A 12883-nucleotide genomic window follows, 5' to 3' on the forward strand; every position below is an offset into this window, starting at 1 on the left:
AGCTTCTAATACATACAGTATAACATGATTATCAATAAAAAAAAATTCTCTCTCTATCAATATATATATATATATATATATATATATATATATATATATATTGTACTTTACTATCATCAATTCCAGCCACTTTAGGTAATTCTTTATTATTTAAATAAAATTCTTTATCAATTAAGAAAAAATAAAATACTGCACTGCAGTGATGACTGTTTTAAAAATATGTATCAAGTACAAAATGCTATCATTTATCCTAACTCATCTTTCTAACACTTAAAAGTGCATAAATTATTTTTGTGAATCACTGCTTGCATACAGGTAATGCTGAAGTTGCTTTAATATTCTTGTGAAGTATAAACATAGCAAAATGGAGATGGAAGACTAAGGATTAAATAAAATGAATGAGTCTGTGTGACAAAGAACACCAGCGAAATATACATGTATGGAAGCCTCAGTGAATATCCACATTTGTTGAAACAATGTTTCATTAGTATAGCCAAATTATGGCACCTGGTGGTTTAGTGGATAATTCAGGCGCTCCGGTTGGATTGAGCCTGCGTAGGTTTACATCCAAGGGATGGTTGGGGTTTATTGCTCATGTAATGCCACTCAGGGATGAGTGAGGCTGGTCACTCTCATCTTAAATGTCAGGACCAACATGCCTAACCCCAGGCTCCTCTGCTCCTCATGGGGCAACATAGGATTGGATGACGGATAGATGGATATTTCATTAGTCTACAGATTCAACTGATGACCGTATAGTTGTTATTAATGTATCATAACATCTGCCACTGCATCTCTCTCTACTAACCCCAGGCTCCTCTGCTCCTCATGGGGCAACATAGGATAGGATGATGGATGGATAGATGGATGTTTCATTAATCTACAGATTCAACTGATGACTGTATAGTTGTTATTGTATAAATATCATAACATCTGCCACTGCATCTCTCTCTAAAAAAATCAAAACAATCCTGACACATATTGTGCCAGAATCTGATGAAGTGTTAAGTTCACTGGATGAAAGTTGCCATTATCAGAATTTTCTCTATGTTGCTGATATTAAGGAAAACGACTAAGTTTATGATGAAGATTAATTAATATCCTCAAATACAAATTGTACACTCCCTCTTCTGTCTTTCTTTCCTTCAATCTTTCCTCTTCCTTCTGCTTATGGATGACTCTACACTGAGTGACATCCCAAATGGTTTCCTGTACACCAGGAAACCATTTACTACGCTGGATGGTAACCATACATCTAAATTACGGGCCCTGGTGGTTTGGTGGGTAATTAAGGTGCTCCAATCAGATTGAGCCTGTGTAGGTTTATGTCCAAGGGGTGGATGGGGTTTATTGTTCAAGTAATGCCACTCACGGATGAATGAGGCTGGTCCCTCTCAACTTAAATGCAAGGACCAACTTGTCTAGCCTCGGGCTCCTACGCTCCTCAGGGGGCAACATACGATTGGATGATGGATGAATTAATATGGTTGCATTAGTTACAATAGGAGCTGAGAAGGCTGTGCAGCTGATTATACACAATCCTCCTCTCAGATTAACTTCACAGCCACTGTGTCCCTTTCCTATTTAACCCTTGGAATCTGGGTGATGTCCTCTTCAGCTTATTTTTGCTGCAACCAAACTCAACTTCAGGAAATGTGACTCATATTAATGGGGTTTAATAAGACTATAACTAACTCCTACACTTCAAAGTGTCTATTCTATGCAGAATACAATCATCAAGGGACAGCAAAAATAAAATAAAAAAAACATCCCAGATGCAATGAGTTAATGTAGTTATTCACTTTCAAAAGCAACTCTCTTGACAGCTACAATCAAATACAGGCAAGTCCCGGTTAACGTGCAATCGCTTAATGAGAATTTGCTAATATGAGGTCCTGGAATTTACACCACCACCTGTTTAACGAGCAGGTAAACCCCCCCAAAATCCCAACTTAACAGAATCGAGATGAGGGTATTTGTATTTCATGTGTATTAACCCTTTATTCCTGCTTAAAATTGTCTCTCACAGGTGTTGGTGGACAGTGGGGGTTACTTGGCTGGTTTTTCACCCCATCCCTATTTTACCTATAATTTATGTTATTCTGCTTATATTAATACTGTTTTTATATTTCAGGTGTATTACCCTCTTGTATTAACGTCTTATTCCTGCTTAAAATGATCAGAAAGTCAGTTTTGGTGGTTTGGGGGGAGACTGCTCTGAGGCCTTGCTCCCTCACCCTATTTATCCCATAAGTTCTTCATTTTGTTTAATGAGAATTCGGCTAACAAGCAAAATCCTTGATCCCAATTAGCTCGTAAGATCGGGATCTGCCTGTACTGTAACTGTGAGAGAAGCAGGGCTTAGCTATATAACACAAAGTAAATCCAATAAAGTATGATACTTATGACGATAAAACAAGTTACAATACAGTACTGTATTTGCTTTGAAGATATTTATAAATCAGGCTGCAATTAATAACTTTATCCTATTCAATAAACCTATGATTAGTGGGGGGAAAAAAAAAAAAAAGTTCCAAGGTTGCATAAGAGAACAAGGCTTGTACTAACATAATTTGAAAAGACAAAGGAATGTATCCATGGTCAGAGTTAGCAGATACACTAATCTGTTAGCATTAATAATGACAATTGTATAAGTTTTTATACGGATTATCATTTAAACCACGAGAGAGAGAAAGATCTTCCGTTAGAGTAAGTCAAACTTCATGGATAATACTCTTTTGTTTTGTGGGAAGAAAAAAAGTATTTTAGTAATGACAACAATGTGAGAAAAACATAATGTGCAATAAAAAACAAATGAGGCAGAGACAAAATGTGTAAAGAGCAAAAGTAATACAAAGAAAATAACAGAGAGTGCATTAAAATTATTGTGATGGAGACAAATAGCAGGCATCAATCAAGAAAACAAGAATAAGAGAGAGAAAACAGAGGCAACGAAAACGATAATACTGTACTGTACAGAAAGCCCACATTTCATGCCAGGGATGCATTCCAAAGTATCATAACTTTTCAACAAAACTGGTACTGTAAAATGGGGAAAACTGGCAAATTAAACTTACGGGCGGCATTTAGAACCTTAATTCTGAAATTTTCTTAATATTACATAATAGCTTATATGAACATTACAAAAGGTGGCATAAGATGACAACTTTTGATACATATGCAAGGAGAAACATAAAACAAAAAATACTGATACCGTAATACATGGTGCCTGAGACTACGTAAGAAATAGAAATGAAAGAATATATTAACAGCATGGAACTGAAACACAAAAACATAAGACAGGCACAGCATATTGATTACAGCAAGACTGAAAATCAAAATACAAAGGGACAGATATCAATAGCAAAAGGGGACAGGAAAATTTAACTTCAATAAAATGAAAAGAAGGTTTATGCTTGAGAGATCTCAACACAGATGAAAATCAAACTGAACAAAGATACTGTAAGAAAATGTAGACAAAAATATTTCAGCACAATGAATAAAGCTGTGACAGAATAGTAACAAGTGAAATAAGGCTGACAAAGCTAAGTAAATGGGTGTAGAATGAGATAGGGTAAAAGAGACTCAGTGGCACATAGGAAGGGAGACAAGTAACTCAAAAGGAAAGGTAAATGGACAATGACTGCACACAGATAATGAAATAAGGAGACACACAGTTGGAATTCATATACAATGAATAAAGTAAATGCCCAATGATCAAGAGACAAATATTATGAAAAGAATGAAGAAGGCAAAAACACTGAGTCTGAAAAGTGTAGGAATGGAAGAATGATATGAGCATGTAGAAAACAAATGAACTGAGTATCAGCCTTAAGACACAGAAACACCAAAGTAGACAAGATAAATAAAAGCAAGTGAGAACAAATTATGAGACAAGACTCCCAAGGAATGAACAAGGCATACAAAGAATGGCAGTAACAATGAGTAAGAGGGAGCAGAGATAAATAACAGAGCAGTAAGAATACACAAAAGATATACCCATTCAAGTACGGAACACAAAAAAGAGACAACAGGCAATGAGCAGTTCTACTACCAGATGGCACTCAAGTGGGGAAATTTGGACAAGGTCAGATTGTTAAGTCTGGGGGCAACACAATTAACCACTGGGGCAATGGCTGTGCATATATTAGTGTATACTTCTTTACTACTTAACTCGAGATGGAAGTGGCAGGAGGCATGCAATGAAAAAGTGAGGAGGAGGAGTAAAGAAAGGGATGAAGAGAAGGAAAGTGTTTAATGAAGCAGCAAGAATACACAATACGATGTCCATCCAGCTAGGCAGGGAATACAAGAGTGAGAGCAAATGAAGAGCATCTCTACTCACAAATGCTACTCACAGTCCGACAGCGTCAGAGGGGAAATCTGGACGTGGCGAGACTGTCAACTGTGGGGGCAATGACTGTTCATACATTACTGCTTCACTATTAGACTGGAGAAGAAGGGTGCAAAGGAAGACACAGGCAGGAAGAGAGTGGAAATGTAAGGAAGGAAAGGGATGAAGAGAGGAGGGGATGGGGACTGAAGAGAAGAAAGATAAGTATGACAATGAAAATGGAATAACAAAAGAGAATAAGAGTGAAAACAGTATGAAGGAAAGAGGACAACAAATGAACTGGTAAGTAGGGACCTGAAAAGAAAATGTCAAGCTAATGATTAAGTGGACAGTGAAGAGACAAAACCAGGGAAAAAACATGGGAAGTAAAAGAAGGAGATAGGCAGCAAAGAAAGTACTGGATGACCACTAACTTTTGAATTTATTCTTGCTGCTATCCAACGATTATATTCACCTTATGAATGGCCTTTCACTCTGAATGGGTTTACTGAAGTTGTGTCTAGCCCCTCCAGTTTGAAAAATCTACTCAAGTTGTATAAAACAATTTGGAGATACCAAGAATAAAGTGAAAAATGGAGTCCCTTGGGTTAATGAGAAGACAAGGATGAGGGAAGGCTGCAGTTTTACTATAATGCAAAAAGGACACATGGAAAGAAAAAAGATGGAAACAATGAATCAATGAAGAATGAATGCATACAGGATGGAAAGGATTCAGAAGATATAGCAATATGATGAGGAGGGTGAGTGACAGTGGCCTCAAAGCCTCTTCACAGTCACTCCAACACTCTGGCTTCTGGCAAGGTCACAGTGAGGTTTACTCTTGCTTTTCTAGGAGGACACTTCTATCCGTGACAAATGTAACACCAACATGCAAGAACTGCCAAAGAATCCGAACAGCACACAGAACAAAATTTATCCAAGGAAAACACAGTAATTTAAAAAAATTATAAAACGTTTGGATAACATTAATTCAAGAATCTCATTTGCTGTCTCGGTTTCTCTTGGCCAAAGAATCAGAAGGTAACCTTCCCATTAAATAAGAGTTCAATTACCATTGTAATTCATGAAATATGCACCAATGCAAAGCACGTACAGTACTATGGTGAACTTTGTATCATTTGCTAAGTATGTTGTACAGAAGTAAATTGAATCTAGCTACTTCTTTGGCATTCATGATAGTATGCTTACTTCTTGGGCTAAACGAATTACTTCCCGAGTTACTGCTTCTAAATAGTGTAAGGATGCACTTCTTGCATAAATCTGAAGTAACTACCTCTGGGGAAATTCCTCTCATCTGCATTAAAGACAATACCCAACAACTGACTGCAGTCTTGTCTGACCAGAAGTACATAAAGCACTCTATTTGTGGATATTATGTCATATACCTATCCCTTGCACTAATCAGGGTACACAATCAAAATACATACAAAAATAATAAAAACAATTAAAGTACTGAAAATAAATGCAATGTAATGGCATAATTTTCAAATGCTGATGGGGGCAATGCTAATTCAAAATTTAGGTACTGTATAAAAAAAAATACAAAATCTGCAGTTGTCTTAGGTGCTGTGCGACATTTTGGACTTGCAACAATTTACTGCTGGTTTCCACTTAAAATTATGGATGCAAATTTGTCAAGTACTCTGTAATATCACTAGTAATGGACAGTGAATGCAAAGCAGTAGTAAATACACTTTTCCACAACTAACTTACTTTCTACAAAAGCATCACAATTTAAGTACTGTACTAGAAATAAGCACGACTGTAGCTTGTAATTACCATTTTTATACTTTAAGGCTTAAACTAAGCCGCTTTTAACTTGTACAGCATTACAAAACTAACGCATCACATTAGGTGAGATACCACTACAACCCATTTCTCTTATTCAGAACCCTGAAGCTTCAAAGCATACTATAAACTACCAAACATAATGGCAATGCCAAGGCACAAGTCTACTTACATTAACTCTCAATGTAAGCAGGAACCTATACAAACTGAGTCCTACATATTGTTCTAGACTCTAACTACATAATGACAACTAATTCGGTTCCATGTCTCATAAGCACCAAGTGCATGTACAGTAATGTAAAATATTTTCAGAAGTTTCTAACTTCATTACCACAGTCAATCAGTTATTACTGTAACGTACTCCTCACTACTGCAAATTTAAATGATATATCAACTGGTACAACCATATATGAAATTTTTAACACTTTTACCACAATCAAATGTTACCCAATTCAGCAGTGCAAAGCCCACACTAACATAGCTTACATTACAGTACTTTCAAGCACATGAGAATCAACGACTCTTTCCTATTAACTAAACTCGTCACAAAGACAAATAATTTCAACCCTCTTCCCACTAATTTAAGGTCGAATGCTACAAAAATGGTGGTAGGTGAGGGTGCTCACCATCCACTCACTCGATGCAGTGCTGCTCTCAGGTGACTGCCTTTCCTCTCTTCCTTTTTTCCTTCCTTATTCTTCTGTCTTTCTTTCATTCATTCCTCTTCCTTCTGTCTATGGGTGACTCTACACTGAGTGACAAACAAGGAACCCATTTACTAAGTTGGGTAGTAACCATTTAACCATATCATGGTGCCTGGTGGTCTTGTGGGTAATTAAGGCGCTCAAATCGGATTGAGCCTGTGCAGGTTTCCATATCCAAAGGGTGGTTGGGGTTTATTGTTCACATAATACCACTTACTGATGAGTGCGGCACATTCTCATCTTAAATGTCAGGACCAACTTGCCTAGCCCCGGACTCCTACGTTCCTCATGAGGCAACACAGGGTAGGATAATAATGATAACAATGATGCTACAAAAATAATTCACTGTCCATATGAATACTGTATGTACTAGGTCATGACACATGAGGTTCTTGAGAGAAAACTCAAATGATATCCATCCATCTATTGCCAGACGCCTCAATCCCATAAGGGGTGGCCACAAACAAATCACTTCCATGCTGCCCTGTTCGCAGTCATTTCACTGGCCTGCTCCCACCTCACACCCCTCTCTCTCACATACCTCTCCACTCCATCCCTCCATCACATCCTTGGCCACCCCCTCCCCCTCCACCTCACTCACATATACAGTACAGTACTCTCCTCATCAGTCTCTCATTTTCCACCCTCTCCACATGGCCAAACCACCTCAGTGTGTTTCATCTAATGCTTCCTATCACATACACATGCACACCATAATGCTCCTTCACTTCCTCATTTGTCAGTCTGTCTCTCCATGTGACTCCACATGCTCCTCTCAAGTGATAATGATGATATTAAACTTAAAGCTAAACTAATTCTTGGCTTTCAGCAACAGGATCCATATCAAGTACAGGATCCATCTCAAGTACAGTCCTGTAATCACATAACATCTGCAATGTCCTTAAACACTGCAGCACCAGTGTGTGTGTGTGTGTGTGTGTGTGTGTGTGTGTGTGTTTACCTATTTTTTGTATTTACCTATTTGCTGTATACAGGAACAAGCTAAGCTCACAGTGTCTCCATATCTACATTTATCCAGTCTAGTTTTAAACACGTTTTTTGCTTGCACCACCTCTTTATCTAAGTCATTCCTAATACCTATGCTTCTGTGTGTGTGTGTGTGTGTGTGTATGTAAAAGAAATGAAGATAAACAACTTCTTATCACCCAGACTTGAAAATATTACTCACAGCCACTGTCTGTTGTGCAAAACTTCATCTGCAGAAAGTAAAATTCTGACAGTAATATTCATAAACTTAATAGAAAATATTATTGAAAACTCCAATCACAAGCCCAATGTGAAGGATGTGTCACAACAACTGACATAACATCAAACTTAACAGAATCATCAAACAAAAATTTATCCTCCTACACAAGCATATAATTATATAAATATACCAATTACCTGCCTGCAAAGAACTGAGAATAAACTATCTATCTATCATCAAATCTTCTATTGCTCCATCAGGAGGGTATTATGTGAGCAATTTACTCCACCTACTACTCATATATAAAGCCCGATAGGTCACATTAAGCTGAAGTGCCATAACCCACTCACCCACTAAGTATCCATTAGTCGGTTAGTTTAGTAAAGGTTCACAGCTGACACCATCTCCCAAAACCGGCATCTAGAACTCTAAATGGAACAGAGAGCTAATGCATAGCAGAATGGTCCCTTTGGGGACAATAATCACAGGAAAAATAAAAGGAAGAAGTAGGCTTCAGTTAATGCTTTTTAACTGCTCAAAGGTCAATATAGCAGACATTCATTTTCTGGTTCACTCTTCCCCACAGAAGACACACAACCATCAAATATATAATCTAGGTTTCTATTTCAGCTTAAGTTAATTACAAATAGGCTGAGGTAACTAAGAAATCAGTCAAAGGCTTCATGGTTGGCCAGGGAATTTTCAGTTCCATTGCCACGCACTATCAAGAGATGAAAGGAATCCCTTGTAAAATCTCCCCTCCTCTGTGCCATAAGAGGTAAGACGCAGCTTACAAAAGAAGTGCTGGTCATTGGGCTTCTATAGGCCTAAGCCAATACAATGAAGGGCGATTCTAGCCCGTGACTCCTATCTTTTTCGTCTCAATTTAAAAGGAAAAGGGAATGAATAGTAGCACAGGAACCCTTCTTACAAGCCACCTGTTTGACTTTTTTTTCTGCTATGAAGTTCACAACGAATTTCTGAAAAAAATTACCTTTTCCAGTTTCATCGCCAAATTCTAAAATTGCTTTGTAAGTTTCTGTCACCATCATTTGCATGGAAAAGCTGTGAACACATCCCTGACTTATAATGAGTGCCCCTGTATTTTTTCCCCCATATCCCCAGATCACCAGGAATAAATAAGCATACAGCAGTGACTGCATAAGAAGTTAGTGTATTGTACTGGACTAGTACATTTTAATAACCAATACAAAAGTTTTCTGAAAGTGACTTTCACAATAACAACAAAAAAAGTTTGGATTATTTCATACCTAGCCTTAACCACAATTAAAATAACCATCAAGTACTGTATATACAGTACTTTCTAAATTACTTGTCTGCAACAGCTGCTTTCCAAAGAGAGCTATATTAAAATACAAAAAGTGTAACAAATTCAATAATTTTCATTAAGCTGTTACACTGTACTGTATATCACTCCAACTGCCCATGTAGCTTTACTTGGAGCTGTAGCCACAATCAAGCATTGATCAATACACCTAAACTTCTGTGCATGGAGCTTGGTTATGAATTAAACACATGTACCGTACTAAGAATAATCTGCTCCATAAAGTTCTGATCACTGCAGGTAGGGAACTCTGCTTATCACTTCCAAGACTGATTTTATTTGTTACTGATCCCAAACCTACCCTGAAGTATGGCTTATGCTAAAATATTTTTCATATAATTTACCAGTCATGGCAAAAATTAAAGAAACCTCTTCTAAGGAAGATAAATCATGAATAATGATATCTCCAGCAGAGAAATTTGCGTACACACTGTATGAACAATACCAAATGTATGTTTCTGTCTATTAATGTTAACAAATCACTGTTGATCAAAACTTAGTCACTAAATATCAGTTTTTACTTTTTCTGTGTCGCTTAGTAGCATGGTAGTCACCACTCCCCAACACAAAATGTCAATTTCTAACAAACAACCAAGTACAAAATACAAACCCACACAAACTGAGAATATTTTTCCAAGGACTGGACATCAACCAATGATCACTTCCTAGATTCGTTTGTTTATTTATTTAAAAAAAAAAAAAAAAAAAAATGAATAATGGTTAATATGAAGGTGTAGCTGCATCTGCTGGTATCTATTGTGATGCTGACTGGACTGTGAGGATAATAATCGTATACAGTATTATAAACCAGCCAGGAGCCAGAGTATAGAAGAGACTGCAAGAGGCTTACCTATGAATGGTTTCTGAGTAGTTGAGGTGGCCATAGGTTGAAGGGGAGTCAGTGGAAGTGACACTCTCCAGTCCCTTCTGTACCTAGAAGTGTAGGAGGGTATACATCAGCCTAACTAATCAGGTAGAAAGAAAACCAGAAATACTGATGAGGAGGAGTAAGAAGTGGAAATGAAATAGATATGGAAGGGTAAAGAGACAAAATAAGACAAGGGCCAAAGGGAAATGGAGAAAAAATGAAGTGAGAAACAGAAAAGTGCAGAAGACAGGGTGATGTGGAGGCAAGTTGTAAGCTGCCACCCCCCTCCTGCATTAAGTCATTTGGATATAGACAGAATGACAGGCCGAAATGGAATACGAAAAGGGGAAAAATAAAAAACAATATCCAGGAAAAGGAAAGCAGATGGCTGGGTGAGGAAAACCCATAAAGTTGATACATCTAGGGCAGCAGGGAAGACAAAAAGAAGTACAGTATATACATACGTCCATGAGAGAACATCAGATGTCTGCGATAGGAGCAAACAAGGGGCACAGGGGAAGAGAAAAAAGTAGGTGAAAGAGAAAGAGAGAGAGAGAGAGAGAGGGGGGGACAGGATAGTAGATGGTTGTATGAGGAAGAACCATAAATAAAGGTGACACCATCTGATCAAGATAAACAAGAAGTGACACAGAGGACTGAAAAAGGGAGGGGGGAGGGTGAAGAAAAGAATTTAATATGTGGAAGAAAGAGAACAGCATATGGTAGGGTGAGGGAAAGCCTAAAGTCCACACCATTTGATCAAGAAAAAGAAAGAAAAAGACAGTGCAAACAAAATACGTATCCAGAAGAAAGCAAAGCAGAAGGTCAGGTGAGGATACAAAAAAGTCAACAGCACCTGATCTACAGAAAAAATTGTGTGACAAAGAGGATAGAGCAAAAGAAAAAAAAAAAAAAAATCTGAGAGAGAGGACAGCAGATGGATGGGTGAGGAAGTACAGCCAGATCAGTCAGCACCAAATGACTGGCTGGAAAGGGTAGTCACATGAGAAGTAAAGCAAGAAAATAGCTAGTACAGAATACAACAGATGGTTAGGCAGGGAACAGCCAAGAGAAACAGGAGAGTGGAAGAAAGGAGAAAGGGAAAATAGTAAAATAAATACCCAAGTGTAGAGGGCAGTAGACAGTAGCATGAGGAACAGACAAGGGTCATGGAGAAAGATAAAAATGAAAGATGAGAGAAAGAACAAAAAAGGAAAAAAAAAAATCCCAACAAGAGAACAGCAGCAGATGGTTGGGTGAGGATGCGGCACAAAGCCTACACCATCCGATTAGGTGGATGGAGACAACACTATACCTGTCGATGGTTTCGTTGTAGTTGAGCTTGCTGTAGCTGGAGGGGGTTGAGGTGGAGGGATTGGACTCGTAACAGCGGTCATCCTGATGGGGAGAGATCTCACCCATCACCACCGAACCCTCTCCTCGACCCCCCCTTCCCGTCCCTGCTGGGTACTGCTGTTGGGGTGGGGGTTTGTATGATGAAGGAGAGGATCTATATGATGAGGGGGTGGGATCTGTATAGAGTGGGGGTGTGACCATAGCATGGACAGGATAGTATGTGAGGAAAGATTTATGTGATTAAAGGGGAATTTCTCTGATGAAAGGGTGGAATATTATACAGTAATGAGGGATGTAAGAATGGGATGAACTGGATAAAATAAGGATGTGGAAGGATTTGTACTGTATGATGAACAGCTGGGGGCTGTTGGAATGGGTGGTGGTTTGTATCTAGAGGGGGTGGAACTTGCATAAGAAGGTGGGATGTGGGTATGGCATGTATTAGGCGGTGCGGAGAAGTGGAAAGATTTGTATACTGAAGAGGTTACTATTTGTATCAGAAAGGATGGGGGGGTGAGAATGGGGTGGGCTGGATAGTTATGACAAAGGGGGATGAGATTTGTATTATGAACTTAAGGGCCTGAGATAGGGGTGGACATGATAGTAAAAACAAGTGAAAGGATTTGCATAAGAAAGAAGCTGGGGATCCAAATCGAGATGATGTGAAAGGGGGGCGGGGGAAGGGTTTGCAATGCTGGGGCATGGAGAGAGGTAAAAAAGTTATACAGGAAAAGGGATGGGATGTTATAAAAAAAAAATAATAAATAAATAATAATAATAATGGGGTGGGGTTCATTACAGAGAGAGGGGATATGCATGGGGAGGAAAAGTTCTTAACAAAGGAGTAAATAATGTGGTGTCAAAAAAAAAATAATAATAATAAAAATAAAATAATAAAAATAGTGAAAGGTGGGGGCACTCACCATCTACTCACTCAATGTAGTGCTACTCTCAGGTGACTGCCCTTTCCTCTCATCCTTCCAACTTTCCTTCCATCCTCTTCTATCTTTCTTTCCTTCCTCTTCCTTCTGTCTACAGGTAACTCTATACTGAGCAACAACCCAAATGGTTTCCTGTACACCTGGAAACCATTTCCTATGCTGGATGGTAACCATATAACCAAACTATGATGCCTGGCATTTGCCCAGACAACCAAAGCAACTCCCAGGTTCTCGGGCACCATGAGGGTCCAGGGGAGTTTGCTGTGGTTTGACCTCCATGCTGTCCCCCTCAAAGTCAGGGATCATTTCAACATGAGAGG

At 38.5% G+C, this 12883-nt stretch overlaps 1 protein-coding gene across 1 annotated transcript in view; it reads right to left on the reverse strand.

Moving 5' to 3' along the window:
* Positions 1–12883, reverse strand: part of per (period circadian regulator) — a 110673-nt gene that overhangs the window by 25370 nt on the left and 72420 nt on the right. Inside the window, exon 13 of the mRNA XM_080274848.1 lies at positions 10249–10331. Coding sequence (XP_080130974.1) covers positions 10249–10331 — 83 coding nt within the window. The remainder of the gene's footprint in view (positions 1–10248; positions 10332–12883) is intronic.

The sequence above is a fragment of the Coenobita brevimanus genome, chromosome 60 (genome assembly GCF_032717465.1).
Source record: "Coenobita brevimanus isolate Jiangsu-jjx chromosome 60, ASM3271746v2, whole genome shotgun sequence".
Classification (NCBI taxonomy): domain Eukaryota; kingdom Metazoa; phylum Arthropoda; class Malacostraca; order Decapoda; family Coenobitidae; genus Coenobita; species Coenobita brevimanus.